The sequence below is a fragment of the Theropithecus gelada genome, chromosome 7a (genome assembly GCF_003255815.1).
Source record: "Theropithecus gelada isolate Dixy chromosome 7a, Tgel_1.0, whole genome shotgun sequence".
Classification (NCBI taxonomy): domain Eukaryota; kingdom Metazoa; phylum Chordata; class Mammalia; order Primates; family Cercopithecidae; genus Theropithecus; species Theropithecus gelada.
In genome coordinates this window covers 56,985,652-57,006,857 of record NC_037674.1, presented here as the reverse complement: position 1 = coordinate 57,006,857, position 21,206 = coordinate 56,985,652, and the positions used below count along the sequence as shown (strand labels likewise).

Genomic DNA, 21,206 nt, shown 5'->3' with positions numbered 1-21,206 from the left:
TTTTTTTTTTTTTAGACAAAATCTTGCTCTTGTCCCCCAGGCTGGAGTGCAATGACACGATCTCAGCTCACTGCAACCTCGGCCTCCCAGGTTCAAGCAATTCTTCTGCTTCAGCCTCCTAAGTAGCTGGGGTTCTAGGTGCCAGCCACCGCACCCGGTTAATTTTTGTATTTTTAGTAGAGACGGGGTTTCACCATGTTGGCCAGGCTGGTCTCGACCTCCTGACCTCAGGTGATCCACCCGCCTCGGCCTCCCAAAGTGTTGGGATTACAAGCATGAGCCACTGCGCCCGGCCAGGAATAGAATTTTTAACTTAATTTAATCCAATTTAGATTTAAGTAGCCACATGTGGCTGGTGGCCACCATATGGCTCAGTTTCCTCATTTGAGTCATGAAGAAAACAGTAGCCCCTACTGTATTAGGTTGTTGTGAAGAGTGAACAAGATGGTTTATGTGAAGCACTTGGAATATCACAGAAAACGAAATTCATGTTAATTCTAGCTAACAGCGGCATTCTTTAAAGATGTGGGGGGTGTTCACGGGCAAAGTGGGGAGGTGGTAAAGACAACAGGGCAGAAAATCAAGGGAGGGGAGTTCTAACTGCCACACTGTGAGGTGTTGGCAATCATACTGTGGTTGACAAAATTTTGAAATTTTTTTTTAGGTGATTCATGCATTTTCATTACTATGTTACCCCCATCTGTTTCCTATCAGAAAGTCCTTAAGGGAAATGCAAACAGTCCTGTAGAATGAAATCTGGGAGCAATGAGGAAGGAGGACCCAGATAGATTGTGTCCCTGTCTGCAGCCAGCCTGAGGGAGAGAAGCCTAAGAGACAGCTGGGTGGGTGGGGGTGCTCACAGAAAAGGGAGAAGCGGGTGGAGTCCTTGATCCTGTCAACGGGGAGATGGAGAGCCAGAGAATGGGCTTGGGGATGAATAGGAGGAATGTGAGCCTCTCCAGAACAGACAGACACAACACACACACACACACACACACACACACACACTCTCTCACACACTCACACACATGAACCCCTACCTGGGGCTTTTCTGGTGCTGTTCACCAGGAGCTGCTGTTTTCATGGGGGCCCCACAGCTCCCGGGCAAAGCAAAGGAGGTGGCTGCTCCGAGCTGAATGTCTTTAAGGGAGGGGAGGTAGGCTGGGGTGGGGCTAATGGGGAAACAAGCACAGGCAGTGCTAACCCCAAGGAAAATAGAGGGCGTTGAGGTGGGCGCAGCATCTTCTCCACTTATCCTCTCCTGCTTGGTACTTGGGGCCTGGAGCTGCCCCCCTGCATTCTGTCCAGCCTTCAGGGACCTCCAGAAGCAGCTGACCCTGGTGGTCAGACGTGATCAAGAAGAGCAGCTCTCCTCCATGGACACCCCAACCCCACCATAGGCTGAGGCAGAAATGCTTTGATGCACACAGGTTCTCCATTCTCAGGGCCACCCTTGGCACCACAGTTGCCTTGTTAGGACCTGCTCAAAGTGAGACCACCCATGCAGGTCTCAGGGTGACCCACCCTGGGGTGCAAATGAGGACTGGTCTGAAGAAACCCTGAGCAGCTCTCCCTAGAACGCCCTCTCACCTCCATGCAGGCAAAGGCTCACAGTTAGGCTTTCACCCTCCTAAATAGCCCAAACGCTACCCCAGGCCCATGGATCATCTTACAGTGAACAGTGACATTAGCTCAGATGGTCTGAATGCCACTCCTGCCAAGAGTCCAGGAGGACATCTGACCTCCCAGAGGCTTCTTCACAATGGTCCCTGGGTGACACATAGTCATTCAGTGAAGACCCAAGGGTTTAACAATCATTAGGAACTTGCTTCTCTTGACACCCTCCTATAAACATAGATCTAGACAGTCTTTCCTTGCCAAGGGAAATCCAGTAAGCTTCTGCCCTTCAGTGACTTCCCTGTGCACTCAGAATAAAGCCCCAAATTGCACCACGGCCCCACCCTCTCTCTCAAGCCCCATGCAGCTCTCCCATTCTCCACTTCAGCTACTCTGGCCTTTTGGTAGCTGGAACACACCATGCACCCCTCAACTTTATGTTCCCCTCTGACAGTACTTCTCCCTAGGTAGCTTCTATTCTGTCTCAGCTCAGTCACTCATTCCTCTGGGAAGACTCCCATGCCTGTTTGTCTTTGCCAAATCTCCCTTTTCTATACTCCCAGCACCTCCCATATCCCACTTTGATAGCAGTTGTCATCATTCTATTTTGGAATTCTATTTTGATTGGAATAATACTTTGGTGGATATCTATCTTCACTGCTGGACTGCAGGTTCCCTGAGGACAGGGAACACATCTATCTTGCTCACCATGCCGTATACAAGCTTGGCACATTGTATGTGTTTCCTTCCTTCCTTCCTTTCTTTCTTCCGTCCTTCCTTCCTTTCCCTTTCTTTTTTTTCTTTTTTTTTTTTTTTTTGAGACAGAGTCTCACTCTGTGCAGTGGCATGATCCTGGCTCACTGCAACCTCCGCCTCCCAGGTTCAAGCGATTCTCCTGCCTCAGCCTCCTGAGTAGCTGGGATTATAGGCACAAGCCACCATGCTTGGCTAATTTTTGTATTTTTAGTAGAGACAGGGTTTTACCATGTTGGCCAGGCTGCTCTCGAACTCTTGACCTTGTGATCCATTTGCCTCAGCATCCCAAAGTCCTGGGATTACAGGCATGAGCCACCACGCCCGGCCTATATGTGCTTTCTAATGGCTTGTTGAATACATGATGAAATGCTCCTGCCCACCTCCTCGTGGAGGAAGGGCGGGACAAGGCCACCTGCCCAGGCTAAGGGTGGGGGAAGCGTGCAACATGCACACTCACACCTTGAAGCACTGGAGACATGCACAGAAATAGCTGCAGGCCTATGACAGACCTCGGGTGTTCATTAATAATGATGATAGCCAGGTGTGGTGACTCATGCTTGTAATCCCGGCACTTTGGGAGGGTTGAATGGGGAGGATCACTTGAGCCCAGGATTTTGAGAACAGCCTGGGCAACATAGTGAGGCTCTGTCTCTATAAAGTAATAACAATAATAATAATGATAGAAATAGTTTGTTTCCCTCTCACTACAACACCCACTACCTGCATGTCCCAAAGGAGCAGAATTGGTATAAATTGCTGTTAGCCACGCCCCTTCCTCCTTTCCCATCTTTAAGCATAGTTGCTAAATTATTGCACCTAATGGTAATAATAAGAGCTAACACTCATTAAGCACTTACTGTGTGCTAGGCAATATTATAAGTGCCTCACATATACGAACTCCTTTAATCCTCACAATAATCCCATGAAGTAGTCAAGATCATTATCTCCATTTTACAGATGAGGAAGCTGACATAAAGAAAGATTATGTAATTGTCTAAGGTCATACAGCAAATAACTGGCATTCCTGGAACCCAAATCCCGGATGTCTGGTTCCAAAGCCCACATTTTTATTCTATTCTGCCTCTGCCAAACAAAACCCAAGCCAAAAATGTCTTCTTCAAAACGTCTTTAGAGAATGTGACCAACAACATGTCCCCATCTACTATGAGGAGTCAAACTGCAAATAGCCGCACAGAGGGCATCTTTGCATAAAACTGCTGCCAGCATTGCTGCTCACATTGTTGTGAATATCTTTCTTATGAAAACCCTTGTGGCAAATTCCTCAGTGGCTCAAAACTAAGAGAAAGTTGTCCCTCTTGGTCTTCTGGGCTCCTTGTTGCCTTCCTTTCAGTGGATGATGGTTAAGTAATTGGTGAAGTTTCTTTCTTTGCTCTGGCTGCCAAGGAGCTCAGAGATAAAGTTTATTGTCTATTTTAGTATCTTCTGCTCTTCCGCTAATCTTAGTCACCTCCCCCTCTGGTTTTGCTGAATTTATTCTCCTTCCATCTTTTTTACCTTCGTTGCCAGATTTACTTGGACTGTGTTTATGGTAAGATACCCCAAAACCTTTTGCAAATAATGTAGGGGTTCAAACACTGTCATTTTAAAAAGCAGACTCTGCTACTTTGTCAAGGAACAAATGTCTAGTCATCTCGGCCTCTACCCACAAGCTGCTGTTTCTTTCCCTCTCTTTAGCTACACTCACCAAATTACCACCTGCCTCAAAAACACGTAAGCCTTCTTTTTCAGGTTCTGAAGTGTAAGGTGGGCACGCTGACATCACAGCCACATTGTTTGTGGACTGTCTCCACCACATGACCTCTAGGATCCACTTCCCCTATGAGTGAGATAAGAGGACTGAATTCCATCAATGTTCTCGGATTTTTTAAACTTTGCCACCACAGATTCTTCCACAAGCACATCTCAGGCAGCCAAAAAGATTGTGTTGAATTTTATGTTCTGTGGGTTTGTTTCCAAAATAGTAGATATGGTGAGTATATTGGTGAGTATATTGGATACGCTTTCTCAATCCATGGGCTTTCTCCCAACCCCATATTATAATACTCCTCCAGGTGCTATGGTCCTGTAGCATGTGATATTTTTAACGCCCCTTACATGTTGATTCCCCTTTCTTCTGGTAATACATACCAATTTTCCTTTGGGGAACAGCCATTTATCCCTTTGATGCAGTCTTAGAAGAACTTTCAATGATGGTTTTTGTCTTTCCTAGCCAAAGGGTGAGCACACAAGCCACCAGCCCAAGCAGATGCTCTCTCCCTGGAAGGTGACTTTTGAGCACTGTGTCCCAGGGCCTAAGCATGGTTCTTAAAGATGATGCCTTAAGGATGCAGTCCATTAGTTCCTGCTACCCAGATCCCAGAAGCTACCCTGTTCCCTGTCCTTTTGGAGGTTAGTTATTCAGCTTTTCCTTTAGTTCTCCAATTAGTTGAATGGCCTCTCAGTAAATTCCTGTTTTGCTTAAGATAGTCAAGTTGGATTCTGTTGCTTACAACCAAAGAACTCTAATTGATACATAACTCCCTCTACTAAGAATAATTGACCTGGATTATATTTGAAGTCTCTTTTTACCTTTAACAATCTGTGATTCCAGTAACCTCACATAACATAAGTTACAGGATATCTAAATCAAGATTTAGGAGAAGTAAAAGAAAAACCCCAAATACACAGATAGAAGAGATTAAAAATTTTGTAGTAGATTGAATAATTGTCTAACAAATATTCACTTCCTCCCCCTCAAACTTGATGAGAGACATATGCTTCCCTAGCCTCTTTGTGTTGTGCTTTACCATGTGATTTACTTTAGCCAGTGGAATGTGAGTGTGAGAATGTGCCATCTTTGAGCCTAGGCCTTAAGAGTTCTGTGTTTCTGCTCACCACTAGGAGTCTGCAACCTCCCCCATGAGAAGAACATGTTTTGGGAAGAATGGGAGTCATATGGAAGTGACTTGAACCCAACTCTCAACCTGGAGTCAGGCTCAGTCTAGAGAAGCTGAACCCTAGACAACCTGTAGATGCATGAGTAAGAAATAAAGACTTGTCACGAGATTTTAAGATTTTTTTGTTACGCAGCATTATTACAGCCATAGCTGACTGATACAGATTTGTTGTAACTTCACTTTACTTTAAGCCTAACAATTTTCAGATTGATCCAGTCTACGAAGGGGTTAGTAAAAGTCCTACCTGCCACTTTGACCTGGTTGGGAGCACAGGATCTGCAGGGAAGAACCTGGAACTCTTCTGCCTGGTACATGGAGTAATCAGTACTGGCAATGACCAAGGTATCTCCAGGCTTCCATGACTGTACATTATCCTCCAGGTTCAGAATGGTGCTGTTCACATTGGTGTCAATGGTGACTGTGAGTTTGGGCCTCACTGTAACCCAAAACAGGAAAGACTGAGATAGAGGCCTTTGCCCTTGGCAAACTTTTGGCTATCTCTTTTTGCCCTTCCCCTCCATAAATAACTAAATGCCAGGTTTGCCTATCCAAAACCCAAATCACTAGCTTGCTCCATCCCACTCTTGGTAAAGGTTTTTGAAGTCAACAAAAACCCTACCAGAAAAGAGCCATTCATTAGCTCTGGGCAGGGGAATTTTCCACTAACTTCTTAGCTGGAGTTAAATGTGGCTGCCTCACCCCACCCACTTTGCTCAAGATGTAAAACAAATATAGTTCCTCTCAACTATTATTTTCAGTTGCCATAAACCTCTCCCCCTAAACTTTCATTCCTAATGACTGCCTTCTGGAGATGGCCAAGTGCCTCTGAGAACAACCCGACCATTTCCAATCTCTTCTAACAAGCACCTTAGGAACTGGGTTTAAAATAATAGCACCCAAAGAGGCAAAGAGCTGCACATCTCTGCAGGGGAGGACAGCTCTGTCCATCTGTACGTTGACTGTCTTGGACCAGGCCCTTCCTTTTCCTGAAAGGCTTATGGGCGGGGTGGGGTTCTGCTGTCTCCTGCCAACTCCAAGGATCCTCCCACTGCTCCTGTGTCACAAAAGTGCTCTCCTTTGGGAGTACTGTCTCACTGAGATGTCTGGAGGTTGCCTGCATAGCTGCCAGTTCAAGAAACCGAGCCATAGTTGCATCTGCATCCCCGACAAGGGGCTGCTTACCAGGCTTCCCACAGAGGAACCGTACACGGTAGCTCCGGCAGGCTCTGCCCCGGTCATAGCAAGCAAACCTATAATCCTGGCCTTTTTTGTAGACAACCTCGGTGCTGAGGTTAACTCCATCCATTGTAGTGGCCTGGGAATGACACAGAAATTACAGAGCAAAGTCAATTTTTTTATAAAGAAGGAAGGTGATGATTAATGTTCTAAACATATACTCAGAGGTCTAAAATTGTCCCTGCTGCAACACTATTTACAACTGCCTGAGATGATTATCCCAATGATTGCCCCCATCACTTTTGTTATGAGAAAGACAGCCTAAAGTCTTGGAATAGATAAATGCCTGGCTTGAGGTCCTACAGTACTCAATATTGAAACCAGTGATCTACTGCTTATGGCTGGGTGAACATTTTATGGAGCATCTACAATAAGTAACCACTCTTCTAGGCTCTGGGCTGGCCACTTTTTACAGTTTGCACCACCTCTACCAGCACCATGAACAGCGGCCAAACATGGTTCCACATCCCCTGGGGAGGAGTCTTTAAAAAATATTCATGCCCAGTCCCCATCCTTGGAGTCTCAGATTTGATTGTGTCTGGGGTGCAGCATGGAATCTGGACTTTTAAAAGTTGCCCAGGTGATTCTAATGGGCAAGAAAGTTTGAGAACCACTTGTGTAGTTATAAAGCTAGATGTTTACCTATATTATTTCATTTCATCTTCATAGCAAAACTATGAGGCTGCTGTTACTTTTATAGATAAGGAAACTCATCCTAAGAGAGGTTCAGTCACTTACCCTGGATCACAAAGTCAGTAGGTGGCAGAGCTAAAACTTGAACCCAGACTTATGTAACTACAACGCAACACTTCTAAGCCCCATCCACTCTTGCCCTAAGGCGGAAGCCACCTAATGTCTTTTGTTCAAATGTCTGCCTCCTCCCACCACATGGTGGGCTCTGGGAGGGCAAGGAGCTGGTTTCTGCCCCCTTGTCCCCAGCATTCAGCCCAGGGCCTGGCACAGAGTGAGGTCTCAGTGGATGAGGGCTGGCTGGTGAGCCACCACAAGGCCAGGTGGAGAATTTAGGGAGCAGGCTCCCAGGAGGGCACGATCCCTGCCAGCTGGGGCCCATCCCAGAGCCAGGGTGTGTCTGCATCCTGACCGTGACTATCATTCAGAGACATGCAATTTAGAGCAAGGGCTGTAGCTGCTGTCATCTTTGGCATAGAGACCAAAGGGACCAGACTGGGGTAATAAGGAAGGAAAGTATAGCCGATCAAAAAAAAAAAAAAAAAAAAAAGAGGAGACTTTTTAGGAAACATTGTTTTAAACCCAGCAGATCCGTTATCTTTGGCTTGGAAGAAGAGCCATGTGGATGTGAGTTCAGCCACAATTAAAACTCAGTCATTTCCTGCAAAAACACACTCACACCCACTATCTCAGGTGGTCTCTGCAGCAGCCAGAGAGACAGGGGTTGCAAACTTGCTTTTTAGACGGAGGTCAGTGCTGATGGGGTTCAGATGTAAGCTCAAGGTCAGTTAAGGTAAGCCCAGCTCCTCTGGCCTCCTGACATTTTCCCCTGAGGCTAGCATGTTCTTCAATGGGAGACCCCGTAAGATTGAGAACTGAGCCTGGAAACATCATCGAAGGGAGCTGGAGATTTTTTCCAGGTGCAATATCCAACAATAATTCCAGGAGAACATTTACTCAATTCTGCTGCTTTTTCTTTTTTTCCTTTTTCTAACCTGAAGAATGACCTCAGTTTTGGATGAAAAGAGGAAAAGGGAATCCATCGTCATTCAGAGAAACAGATCTTTAAGTAGACTTGAGTTTATTATTATTCCTGGTAATAATAATTAGTAAGAAAATAATTATCAATATTATAACTAATAATTTTGTTTTATTTTATTTTATTTTATTTCATTTCATTTATTTATTTATTTATTTTGAGACGGAGCCTCACTCTGTTGCTCAGGCTGGAGTACAATGGCGCCATCTCAACTCACTGCAACCTCCACCTCTCAGGTTCAAGCGATTCTCCCACCTCAGCCTGCCGAGTGGCTGGCATTACAGGCACCCGCCACCACACCCAGCTAATTTTTGTGTTTTTAGTAGAGATAGGGTTTCACCAGGTTGGCCAGGCTGGTCTCAAACTCTTTTTTTTTTTTTTTTTTTTTAGACGGAGTCTCACTTTGTCACCCAGGCTGGAGTGCAGTGGCACCATGTCGGCTCACTGCAAGCTCCACCTCCTGGGTTCACGCCATTCTCCTGCCTCAGCCTCCGAGTAGCTGGGACTACAGGCGCCCACCACCACGCCCGGCTAATTTTTTGTATTTTTAGTAGAGATGGGGTTTCACCGTGTTAGCCAGGATGGTCTCGATCTCCTGACCTCGTGATCCGCCCGCCTCGGCCTCTCAAAGTGCTGGGATTACAGGCGTGAGCCACCGCGCCCGGCTGGTCTCAAACTCTTAACCTCAATTGATCCACCCACCTTGGCCGCCCAAAGTGCTTGGATTACAGGCATGGGCCACTGTGTCCAGCCGATAAATTAATTTTAAATAATAAAAAATGTGTGGGCCACTTTTCGGTTTGCACACTTCACTGCACTGAATCCACAAAATATGCCCATGAGGAAACAATTATTAGCCCTATTTTTACTGTGAGGAAACTGAGGCACTAAGTAACAAGACTGTGAGTGAGGTACCCAGGACACAAAATTTAAGGCAGCACCCACTCTTGGGGTCATGCAAGTATTGAGTTGGCACTGGAGGGAGCGGGCTGCCTTAAATTTTGCACTGTGGGCACCTCACTTGCTGATATGCCAAACCTCACAAGTGGTAGAGCTGTGATCTCTCTGGCAGGCTTAGATCTCTCTGACTTCAAAATATGTTTTCATTACCATCAGGCCGACCTCTAGCCACTGCACCAGCTGCTGTGGGGAACACACAGACTGCCTGATGTCCCCAAGGAAATCTGAGTCCAGTAGATCCCACTGGCCTCGAAGGGTGGCTGGGTTTTAAGAGAGAAGGTGGGAGGCAAGAGAATTTTCAGCCAAGGAGAACTGAACGAAGGGCAAGACATAGAAACAGTGTGTTTTTGTTATTATTATTTTTTTCAGAATCACAAAATATCAGATCTTGGAAAAGCTTTTCTTAAGGTCAACTGTGCAGTCTTGCTGCTTCCCCTTTCTTCCCAACCTGCCTCCTCCAATCTTGCCTAGGTTGCAAATGTCCTTGACACTCCCTGGCCCAGAGGATCTGGCTATGTCAGTGCATGGCAGGTATCCCGGGACCCACTGTGTATGACACGGAGTTGGGCACTGGGGGCAGACACAAGCAGGAAGAGGAGCACGTAAGAGCTCAGGGACTGGGGAGGTGAGAGGCACCAGGTGACCAGAGAAAAACTGCATTTTTGCAATAGTGGCAAAAATGAGCATGTGGAAAGTTCTGTTTCATCTTAGTCTCTCCCTGGGTTAATTAACTAGGTCATTTAGCTTTTGGCTGATGCGTTTGTCACCTGCTAAAAAGGAGGAGATCCTGCTTCTCTCACCTCTTGTGACCATAAACAAGACTGGCTTTGTTTTTCTGGCCTTGGAAACATCCAGGAGCATATTCTGTATCACCATTTTTACCTTTGATGAGTATGAAGAGATGCTCTAGCTAAGTCTGGGGATGACCATTGATTAAAGATTGGTGGCGAGAATTAGGAGTAAGACTGACCTTTCCAGCATGACAACATCTTCTCGTTGGTAGAGATGGAGGTTTGAATTCACCCTTGGAGGCACATGACTCTTACCTCTTAGATGACCATCTCAATAGACCTTGGTTTTGCCAAGAAAAAGCCAAAGGTCTTATTATGGAATTGGGAGTTCTGAATGCTTTCATTGTGGGAAGACTTTCCTAAGCTTCTGAGTAAGGGGACCACACTGCTGTTGGATCTTCTATTCTTTGAACCTCAAATAATGGAGAACTCGAACATGGGGAATGTATTGTCAAGGGAACTCTTTTTGTTGGAAGAAAACTAGGCCTTGAAATATGGACTAATAGCTATAGAGTGTAGGGTTGGGTCCCTATGAAGGGTCTTGGCTTTCGGAGCTCTCAGCCTGGGTTTAATTGTGTTTTGGGACATTCAAGGAAGGGCCTGTGTCTGTGCTGGGAGCAAAGTAAATGCAAGAGTGGAGAATGTCTAAGGAATGCTGTTTTCCTGGCACCGAGAGGTGGTCTTCCAATCAACAATGTCTGGAGCCAGACAACTGGCAGAGCAAACACCGGGAAAGATTTGTAGACCACGTAAGCATTCCTTGAGCATTTCCAGAAGTATTTGGAGAGGGGAGGTTGGTAAAGAGCTAGACTTCCTGTGGTCAAGTGAACTGGAGGGATAAGATTATGGCTATTTCAGAATTAAAGCTGGAACATTCAAGGTTACGAGAGAAAATTAAAATTAAATCTGGAAAGAATGTGCTGTGGGGGATCAGTGCTTTTTGATTCTGTTGGACCCAAGGAGAATCTGCAACTTGAAACTTAATCTGGGTAAATCCTTCTCAATAACATTGAAGCCATGTGAAGGGAATAGCCTTAGCCAAATAATGAGAAAGTTTTCCTCAGCCTTTGCTAAGTGCAGTACAGAGGCTCCTCCCTTGGACAAGGGCTCCTTCCTACAATGCAAGACAGAGGGCAGAAGTTCTGATCAGGATGGTGTGGCGGGGTGAAAGCACAGACAGATGGCCTGGGACTCAAGCTGACCTGGGATGTGAGCTTTGATATTCTAGGAAAAAGTGTTGTACAAATGTGGTAGCTCTTTTTATTGGCTGAAGGAGGATAAAACGGGTGGAAATGGCCTTTCTCAAATGCCTTTTTTTTTTTTTTTTTTTAGTCGGAGTCTTGCTCTGTCACCCAGACTGGAGTGCAGTGATGTGATCTCAGCTCACTGCAACCTCCACCTCCTAGCTTTAAGCAATTCTCCTGCCTCAGACCCCTGAGTAGCTGGGACTACAGGCACCTGCCACCACACCAAGCTAATTTTTTTTTTTTTCATATTTTTAGTCGAGAGGGGTTTCACCATACTGACCAGGCTGGTCTCTAACTCCTGACCTCAAGTGATCTCCCCACAGCCTCCCAAAGTGCTGGGATTACAGGCATGATCCACTGAGCCCAGCTCAAATGACTTCTAATTCTCTATCAAGCATTTAAGCAGCCTCAAATCTTGTCTTGGAATGAGACTGGACATAAGGAAATAAATCTCACTTACCTTGCCTATTTCTCCTGTCTCTCCTGTTGTTCCCAAAGCCCAGTATCCCACTGGCTCAGCTGGTGAATGGTGAGGCCTGTGTATTTACTCAACACTTTCTTGATGGATGGGGCCAACTGAGAACATCAAGGTCCCCTTCAGATGGAATTAACTCCAATGAAGATTTTGAGCAAACACTGTCCATTCTATGAATGCTGGCTTTGATTTAGCTCAGTTGAGAACAAGGCTGTGCGTGTGTTCTACATCTGGGCTGGCCTGGCCTGCACCCCAAATCCTAGCTGCATCCTGTGCACTCAAGGTCCCTAAGGAAATTGACTGGGAAGTGAGGCTGGGGAGGCCAAACCCATCCCTGTGGTGGGGGCACACTCAGCCATGGCTGAAGAAGCAAGTTAAAGAGAAGGAACTCGGAAGCTGGACCCAGGAGAGAATCTGAGCCCTGGTTTTTGGGCAGATAGTAAGCCTCTGCTTCAGTCTCTAAAGTGGGAACAGTACTCTTTGACTGACCTACCTCACAGGAGGGCCATGAGAATCACAGCACGCAAGTGGCAAGAATGTCTGTGATCTATAGAGTCCTCTTCAAAACAACACGTTTCTATTTTCTATTTTTGCTGTGAGTTTGGTACCTGTATATCAATGGGACGATTGCAGATTTTTCCTGGGTGAGCTTTCCAGAGGTCTGAAATTTTATCCCCACCTTTAGTCTGAGATGCTTTATCATGATCGAACCACTCCGTCCACTCCACATCTAGGCAGAAAGCAAACAGCACAGTCAGACAGGAGGTTGCCTGTGAGGGCAAGTCACACTCAGTGTGTCTCCAAGCGTCCTCAGTACCATGGGAACTGAATATTATCTGTCTGTGGTTGCACCAGGCTGGGGCATGGATGGTTCTAATCAATCTGCCTACACTCCCACGTTTTAATTAAAAAATGAGTTTCTCTTAATGAGTTTCTTACTTTTATAAAAGCAATTTATATTCTTTGTTATTGCAAAAGCAAATAAACCAAGAGAAAAGAAAGAAAGTCCGTCTGTAAACCCATTATCCAAGGACTGCAACTAGGATTGCTGCTTTCTGTAGTCCTTGAGTGTGGGCTATTTGAAGGGCAGGTTCTATTCCTATCTGCATTTCCTGTTCAGTGCCATTGCCTGCCACATCAAAGATATTCTGTGAACTAAGCTGAATGCCACAGACCCTGACTGAGGTGAAACTGAAATCTTAGCCAGAGGACAACATCCTTCTGGGCTATGGGCTAAAGTGGCTTGACTAATTAAAGACAACGTTTGGTTGCACATTTTTAGTTGATTCTGCAAAAATTAAAGTGGTCCTACTGGTACAAGAGATAAATCCTAGTTCTGCAAAAGACAGTGATTTCTGGTCTTCTATCCCACTCTTAGGGGTCACCAAATTGTCTGAAACTCCTCACCTTGAACCCACTCGCTGGACAAAGAAACATTGAAATATTCTCCATGCTCGGTCTGGAACAATTTGAATACCCGGGCAGCAGCAGAGCCTCGATGTCCTGTCAGAGAAACCAGACCCTTTAGGAGCTGGATAGACCCCCAAATTCAAAAAGCTATGATTCCAAGGCAAGGAAATCCCCCTACACACATGGACATTGACTCAGTTCTTTAAAAAAATTTTTTTAAGTAGATAAAAGAAAATCAGGACATTCATTCACTTGGGAAGCAGATTATCATCCATTCTTTTGCTTCAGTTTTGACAGTTTAGTTCCAGCCTCCCAATGAATTCAGATTGTAGAACTCCAGCGTGTCTCACGGTCTGAATTCTTCCTTGGCATTAGAACTGCAGCGCTTCCCACAGCCTTTGCTGGGCAAAGGAGGCTACCACTGTGTCCTGAAAGCCCATCTAAAGTATTGTTTTAGCTCTTCTTATTTTTTATTTTTTATTTTTTTGAGACGGGGTCTCTCTCTGTCACCCAGGCTGGAGTGCAGTGGTGCGACCTCCTCCCAAGTAGCTGGGACTGCAGGCACCCGCCACCATGCCTGGCTAATTTTTTTTTTTTGTATTTTTAGTAGAGACAGGGTTTTACCATATTGGCTAGGGTGGTCTCGAACTCCTCATCTCAAGTGATCCACCTGCCTCAGCCTTTCCAAATGCTGGGATTACAAGTGTGAACCACCACACCCGGCCTCGTTTTAGCTCTTAAAGTACCAACCCTGCTGGCTCTATCTCCGTTCTTATCTTTTCTATGCCAATTCTAGGTTTTAGATTAAGTCAGTGAAGATTTCCATGAAAAGGTAAATATTATCGCAAGTGATGGATCTTTGGCCAGCATTGGCCTTTGCCACTTCCATGTAAGGTGGCCAGTTAAGTGGCCACTCACTCATCTAGGCATTGGGAGCTGGACAATCATGCTCAGAGAAAAGTGAGCTGTTCAGAAAAGCCCTGCACCTCTTGGTCAGAGAGACACTGGAGGGAATCAGGCCTCCAGCCAGCTATGTATTACCATGATATTCAATATGGTCTTCCACTGAAGAAGATGGATTTCCTTTCACAGTTAGAAAACTCCAAGGGTGTCTGAAAAAAAGAAACAAGTAACAAAAAGTAAAGTTCTGCATGAGTCTGAACCTGCACAGGGTGTGGGGGGATGGAACAGAGTTGAAGCAGCATCAGGTGGAAGAGGGTCCCTCCCTGCTGTTTGGGGGAAATTCATTCACTTGCTGGGCTTCTCTTCTCCAGAAGAAGCACCTTTCTTTGCAAGCACTCCTCTGGGCTTCCTCGCTCGCTGGCCTGCCTGATGTTTGCTCCCTGTGAGTCTCTTCAGCTCCATTCTGGCAGAAGATGGGAGTATGAATCACAAATAAACAAACAAGCCAACAGACCTACCATACCTCCCGCCAAGCTCAATTATGTCCTGAAGCAAGTGCTTGGATACCTTCAGGAAAACATGTTCCAAGAGAGAAAGGTTGTTTCTCTCATGCTCAGCTCCCCTAGAGTTGAGCTCGAGGAAAATACCAGAGGCTAACGTGACTGACTACCCTAGCCATCTGCCTTGGGCCGTGGAAAGGAGAGAAATCGCTCTTCTTCTTAATGGGGAGGGAAGCAAAAAACGGTTTAAGGTTTTCAAAAATTGTACATCCATCTTTGCTCCATGAAAGCACGTGCTGCTTTAGGGCAGGAAGGTTTTCTTACCCCATTTTGTTTTAGGCATTTTGCATAATGCCTAATGCAGTAATGGGGTTCAGGACATGCTACCCCCCAAAATGGCAACTTGGCATATTTAATATTTCAAGCTCAAGGAATTTGTGAAATGGCAGGAAGGAGTTTCTGACTTTCCCCTGAAGCAGGTCTAAGACCTTTATGTGAGAGGGCCTTCCTTATTCTGAGAAAAAGATCATCCTTATCCCCAAACACAGAAGGAAGCCAAGAGGAAACTGAAGGAACGGAGACCTTGCTAAGTTTCCCCTGTTTACTGTGCTTAACTCAAGCCCCTTGTCCTACCACATTTTCCCACAGCTCTCCACTTCATCAAACCTCGTGTACAGATACTCAGGTTTAACTGTTTCTTTGGGTCCTTGTTTCCTTATGAAGGCTCCTGTGTTGTGTAAAACTTACTACATTTGTGTGCTTTTCTCCTGTTAATCAGTGATTTGTTGCAGGTGCTCCAGCCAAGAACTTAGAAGAGTAGAAGGAAAGAGGTTTTCCTCCCCTACAGTAGCCCTCTCTTACTATAAGCCATCAATCGATTTTGGTGCTGAATAGCTCTCATTATTCTTGTTTTGATCTCTTGTCTTGGAAAATGAGTCACTATTGAACGGTGTTTAACTGAGGTTGGGGATTTGACTGTCCACTTTCCTGCTTAAATCCTTCAGTAGTTCCCCATTGCCCTTTGGATAAAATCCAAGCTCCTTGGCACAGAATCGAAGGTCCTCTGCTCCCGCCCTCCTCCAGCCTCACGTCTCATCCCTTGCCCTCTCTCATATACTGCCACTGCCTGACCATCCCCACCTTCTTTGGGAGAGGCATACTTTTGCCCCTGGGCCTCCGAAGCTGCTGATCTCTCTATGGGAACTTTCTTGGTCTCATCCTCATGTGTTCATCTGCACTAAATTCCACTTGCCCGCTCTGTTGCTCTCTCATGCCCCGTCACCAATTTCCATTCATTCCTGCCTTCCCCCGAGAGCTCAGGACACCTGGTCTAACCGAGTACCTCCCACCAGTATGTGTTCAATAATCATTTCCTGAATGTGTGAACAAATGAAGGGTCCAAGTTTCAGTTCTTCTACTGATTTTCGATGCTTTAAGTTTATCACTCAAAGAATGTCTCTATACAAATGAGGTATGGACATGTAATTCCTGCCTACATATCTCCTTTGCCCATGTGAACCGCCCTAGCAAAAGATGGCGAGTGCCCATCTTTCCAGTGGCTCTTGTTTATAAGGAGAAAATAGTTGTTAACATTTATGGAGTGCTTATTCTGTGCCAGACATGATGAAAAATATTTTGCTCATATTATCACATTTAATTGTCCCATAGTCCTTTGAGATAGCTGCTGGTATATCCTATTTTACAGACTCAGGACCAGGCAAAGAGAATGAGTCACTTGCCTGCAGTGACACCTCCTAGGAGGTGCAACCCAGACTCAAACTCAGGCCACCGGATGCCAGATCTTGGGCCCTTAGCCACTTTCTTCTTCTGCTGAGGCCCTAAGTAGTCAGCTTCCTGGTGTTTCTAACTCTCACTGTAAATTAATAAACTGGCCTTTTGGTTTATAAAACAACAGAATGGAAGTGCACTTAGTGTTTGCTAACAAAGGAGACTTGCAATGCCAAGGTATCATTGTCATCTTTGGCTGCTTAAGTTTCCTGCTTGAGTTTCCCATCCAGAAGAAGTAGTCTCTGGGCTGTCGGAGAATGCACTCTGGAACCTGGAGCACCCCTCCCTTGCCCAGGGAATTTCTGCCCAGCCAGCAAAATTGCTTTGCTCCAAGCCCAGAAAAGTCTCTGGCTTCCCTCTGATCTTGCTCCCAGATGCGGGAAGCTGAAGTGGGGAGCATCATAATCTCTAAATAGCCGTGGGACAGATAACCTCAACTTTCCACTGAGCTGAGATTTGATTCAACATGATGAAAAGGCATGCTTACCATGGACACATGGAGGGGAACAACACACACTGGGGCCTGGCAGGGGCGGGGGCAGAGGGAAGGAGAGGATCAGGACAAATAGCTAATGGATGCTGGGCTTAATACCCCGGCGATGGGTTGATAGGTGCAGAAAACCATCACGGCACACGTTTACCTATGTAACAAACCTGCACATCCTGCACATGCATCCCGGAACTTTAAGTTAAATGAAATTTTTTTTAAAGGTGTGTTTACTATGGGGCAAGCAGCGTCCTCTTGGTGCCAATGTGTGTGCATGCCAATGATAGGCATGATGCTGCACTCCAAGGCAAACAAAACACACACTAGAACATGTCAAAGGGCTGCTTCTCCTTGGGCATTTGCCTCAGCAGAAACATTTCACATAATCTTTGAAAAACTATCTGCCAATCCCCAAGCCATGACAAGATCCCTTTGCCAAAGAAAGGGAAAATGAATATTAGTTGTGCATTGGAGGCATGGCTCTTACACACAGTGGATACTCACTTAATATTTTGTAAGTGGCTGGCTGAATGAATGAGTTCACATAAACACAGAGCTTTTGTGTTTTTTGAGTGAACTATGCTTGTAAGAAAAAAACAAGCTTTCTTTAAGAACAATCCCCAAATATGCCAAATGCAGATGTCAAATGCAAATGCCTGTATCCACCAGGTCATTTAGGATGGTACGGCTATAGGGAGAGGAGATGGGAAAGGTAAATTCTCAGTGGGATAGGGTGGCTTCAATGTTCCAGAGCCCAGTGGAAGCCGAAGTGAGGGGCAGTACCTAAATCCAAGGTGCAGGAAGTGTTTGCTTCCCAATTTGGTCATTGCCTTCCTGGCCATGTCATCCAGATTTCGAGAACCTTCATCATTCACTGCAACAGAAAGGATCCTGCCATTGGGCACCGCGTTCAAATACTGGACCAGACGTTCACTCTCTTTCTTGGATCTATAGGTGTCAAACCTAAAAAGGGCAGAGAGAAGAGATCTGAATAGTCTTGACAGACGCCAAAACAGAGAACTCTAAGCACATGTCTGTGCTGCAACAACTAACATGCTATCCGATGATTCCAGGGCTACAATTCTTAAAGAAGGAAGCCTTTTCTTTAAAGAGCAAGCATGTTTCATTATTTTGCATACCATACAGGGATAGCCAAGAAGAAGGGTTATGACTTGACCATAATGTTCATTCGCTAAGTAAAATGCCAAAGAAATGATTGCAGCAGTGAAGACTTCAAGCTCCAGGATATTGAGTGGGTCACATACTTGAGGTCTAGGCCTTTTGATGTTCCCTTTTCATCCTGGAGGCAGAGGATCATGCCTCTTGCAAGAGCCTGACTTTAGGAGATAGTTCAGATAGCTAGGGCATTAGGAATTTATATCTCTGATCTAGACTAAAACACCAGTACTAGAATTCTTGGAAATGACATGGAGACTATCCCAAATCCCTTCTCCCACCCCTAGAGCAGCTTGCAGAGAGTTACTTGCAGAGATCCAACTTAAAGTTTATTTATTGACCTGTTAATGATTCTTATGATAATGCATCTTAGAATCATTAAAATGTAATCTTGATTCACACACTAGCAGTCATATAACATTTGAGTATTGTAAATGTTGTTGCATTGCTATTTTCTCCTGTTTACTTTTTAAAAATTATTTTACTTTATTAATTTAATAAATTTTTAATAAAGTAAATTAATTAATTTAATAATTTAATAAAATAAAAATTATTTTACTTTATTGTGGTAAGAACACTTACGTTGAGATCCACCCTCTTAAAATTTTAAGTGTACTATACAGTATCGTGCAATGTTAGACAGCAGATCTCTTATAAGAGCAAGAACTAATAATCTCCAAATTGACTGATAACCTACCCTCATGCACATAAAATATTCATGAAATACAAATCACACACAAAAAGTCTATACTTCTGGTGAGAATAATTTACAAAGCAAAGACACAATTTTGTAATGATTCAAACTCTTCCCCATGTAAGGATAAAGATTTTATGCAATTACAGTGGAAATTCCTAAAGAGTATGTCTTGGAACTTAAGGAAAATAGTTCTAAAAGGAATCTGGAAAAGTAATCTAAGGAAGTTTTTGGAAAAGAAAAACAATGTTGGTACCAGTGGTAGCTGGATAGCTGCTCCTGGGTCCTCACACTTGTTTCTAACTGTGGCACAATCTGGTCCAGTCCCACCTAACCTTCCGCTGACCTTCCCCAGGAAGCTCCTGCTACAAGCCTAGTGCTTCTCAGTGACCACCTCACCCACCCACTCCTGTCTTCATCATTCCTTTCCACCTTTTCTCTACCTGATCAAACACCTACTACCTTTCAAGAGCTGACCTAAGTTCCTGCTTCTCTGAGTGACCTTCTCAGATGACTTTTGCTTGCATTTACGTGTGTGTGTGTGTGCGTGCATGTGTGCTTATTAATATCTTTACTCATACACATTCATCTATCAGATTATTGAGATCTCCAACACATACTTTAGGTAAAAGATATTCGGAACAAACAGACATTCTGTCCTTGCCATCTCCACAGCATCTGTCCAAATCACTTCTCATTAACAGGTCAGTAAATAAACTTTAAGTTAGATCTCTGCAAGTAACAGTGTTGTACTTAAGAAACAGCACCAAAAAGATCAGCACACAATTGAAGAGGCCATCCTCTCTAGTATGAAGGCAGGGGCTCCCTGACATACTTTGTGTCAATCAAGGCGTCAGCTGTTTCCTGTGGGCTCAACCTTGCTCAGTCTCAGGGCAAGGCAAATGGCTGTCACTAGGCAGCCCATGGAGGCAATACAGGCACACCTGGGTTTGAATCCCATTTCCAACACGTTCCAACCTTGTGACTGAGTAAATTTAGCCCTGTGAGCCTCAGTGCTTTCATCTGTATAAGGTGGATAATAACAGAACCTGCCTCACAGAATTTTGATGAAGATTGAATATATTTGACAGGTAAAGTGATGAACAGTGTTTTGCGGGGAGAAAGTCCAGTGACTATTAAAGGTACTAATGTTTACCAGCAATGTTGGGTGTCTGTGAGCACCAGCAGGCACTTCAGCTCCTGCCCACCCTGTCCCTGACCACAGCTGGCTCCTGCTGCCTTCATGGTGACACCCACAGCTTGGGAATTCTTGAGGAATGCCTGTCTCGCTCCCCCAGCAGCCCCAGGATTGCTCTGTCTCTGCTTGTCTACCACACCTCTGTCCTTCCCTCTGAAGGGCCAGGATGAGAGCCCCTGGGATTGCAGGGAAGGTCCAGCCTTGGCAGAATCTGCCAGCTTACCCCTGCCCATGCTGCCTTCCAAACATCTCACAGGTACATCCACTAACCGTCACTCCTTTTGGGTCTCACCACTGCCATGTCTTGCCTAGACCACAGCAGAAGCTTCCTAACCCTCTGCACCGTCTTTGCTTTTGCCTCCACAATTAAAACCATTCTCTACATAGCAGCCAGAAAGTTCTTTTAAATCAGCTCACGCTCTTCTTAATGCCTTTCAGTGACTTTGCATCCCACTTAGAAGAAAACCCACCTCCTTATCATGGCCTCCGAGGTCCTGTCCCATCCCCATTTGTAACTTCCAAGTGACTGCGTGCTGCTCTTGCGCCACTCGCAGTGCTCCCACCACTCTAATGGCCTTTCCTTCATTTGAGAATGTCATGCCCTTTCATACCTCTGGCCTTCTGCACTTGTTCTCTCTCTTGAACACTCTTTCCCTGACATAGCCTCACCCTTCATTTCTCAGCTCACATGTTGCGTCCTTACACTGCCTTTCCCTGACCACCCTATCCAAAGTGGTCTTCCCTAGTTACACTCTAGCATCTCACTCTGTCTTTTTTCCCACTTACTACCAATTATCACAATCTGAAACTACGTTATGTGTACGTATGTGTGTATGCTTGCTCCTCTTCAGTTCAGCATCACTGGGCCAATGCCTGGGGAAGGACAGAACTCCTTGAAGGCAGGGATTTCCGTCTGTTTCATTCATGCTGTTCTCCCAGCACCTAGAGCAGCACCTGGCCAGGAAGCACACTCAATAAGCGTACTTTGAATGAATGAGTATACGTTTAAGTGAAGGCAAACCTTACCGGTCAGAATGGATGACTGTGCCTGATTTGGGGTCGATGACGTGAACAATAACTCCACGGTGGCCCCAGCTTCTTTCAAAAAAATAGCCTCCTTCTGCCATGCCACCTGGGTGAAGGGTCTTGTTCAGAAATGTCCAGGAGAGCTTTTTCTGTCCATGCAACTCAAGAGTGCCTCCTCTACCGACCCCAATGTACTTCAGACCATAGTAAGGATCTGGCTGAATACCTTCATCAGCCCTGCAAGAGAAAACAGCTC

General features: G+C 45.3%; 1 protein-coding gene across 3 annotated transcripts in view; it reads right to left on the bottom strand.

Moving 5' to 3' along the window:
* CEMIP (cell migration inducing hyaluronidase 1) overlaps positions 1-21,206 on the bottom strand; it is a 173,364-nt gene that overhangs the window by 50,625 nt on the left and 101,533 nt on the right. For all 3 annotated transcript variants that reach the window (XM_025390719.1, XM_025390720.1, XM_025390718.1), the window contains 7 exons: positions 20,951-21,187; positions 17,640-17,819; positions 14,220-14,290; positions 13,176-13,271; positions 12,377-12,498; positions 6,513-6,645; positions 5,575-5,766 (listed from right to left, as the gene is read on the bottom strand). In XM_025390719.1, coding sequence (XP_025246504.1) covers positions 5,575-5,766; positions 6,513-6,645; positions 12,377-12,498; positions 13,176-13,271; positions 14,220-14,290; positions 17,640-17,819; positions 20,951-21,187 — 1,031 coding nt within the window. The remainder of the gene's footprint in view (positions 1-5,574; positions 5,767-6,512; positions 6,646-12,376; positions 12,499-13,175; positions 13,272-14,219; positions 14,291-17,639; positions 17,820-20,950; positions 21,188-21,206) is intronic.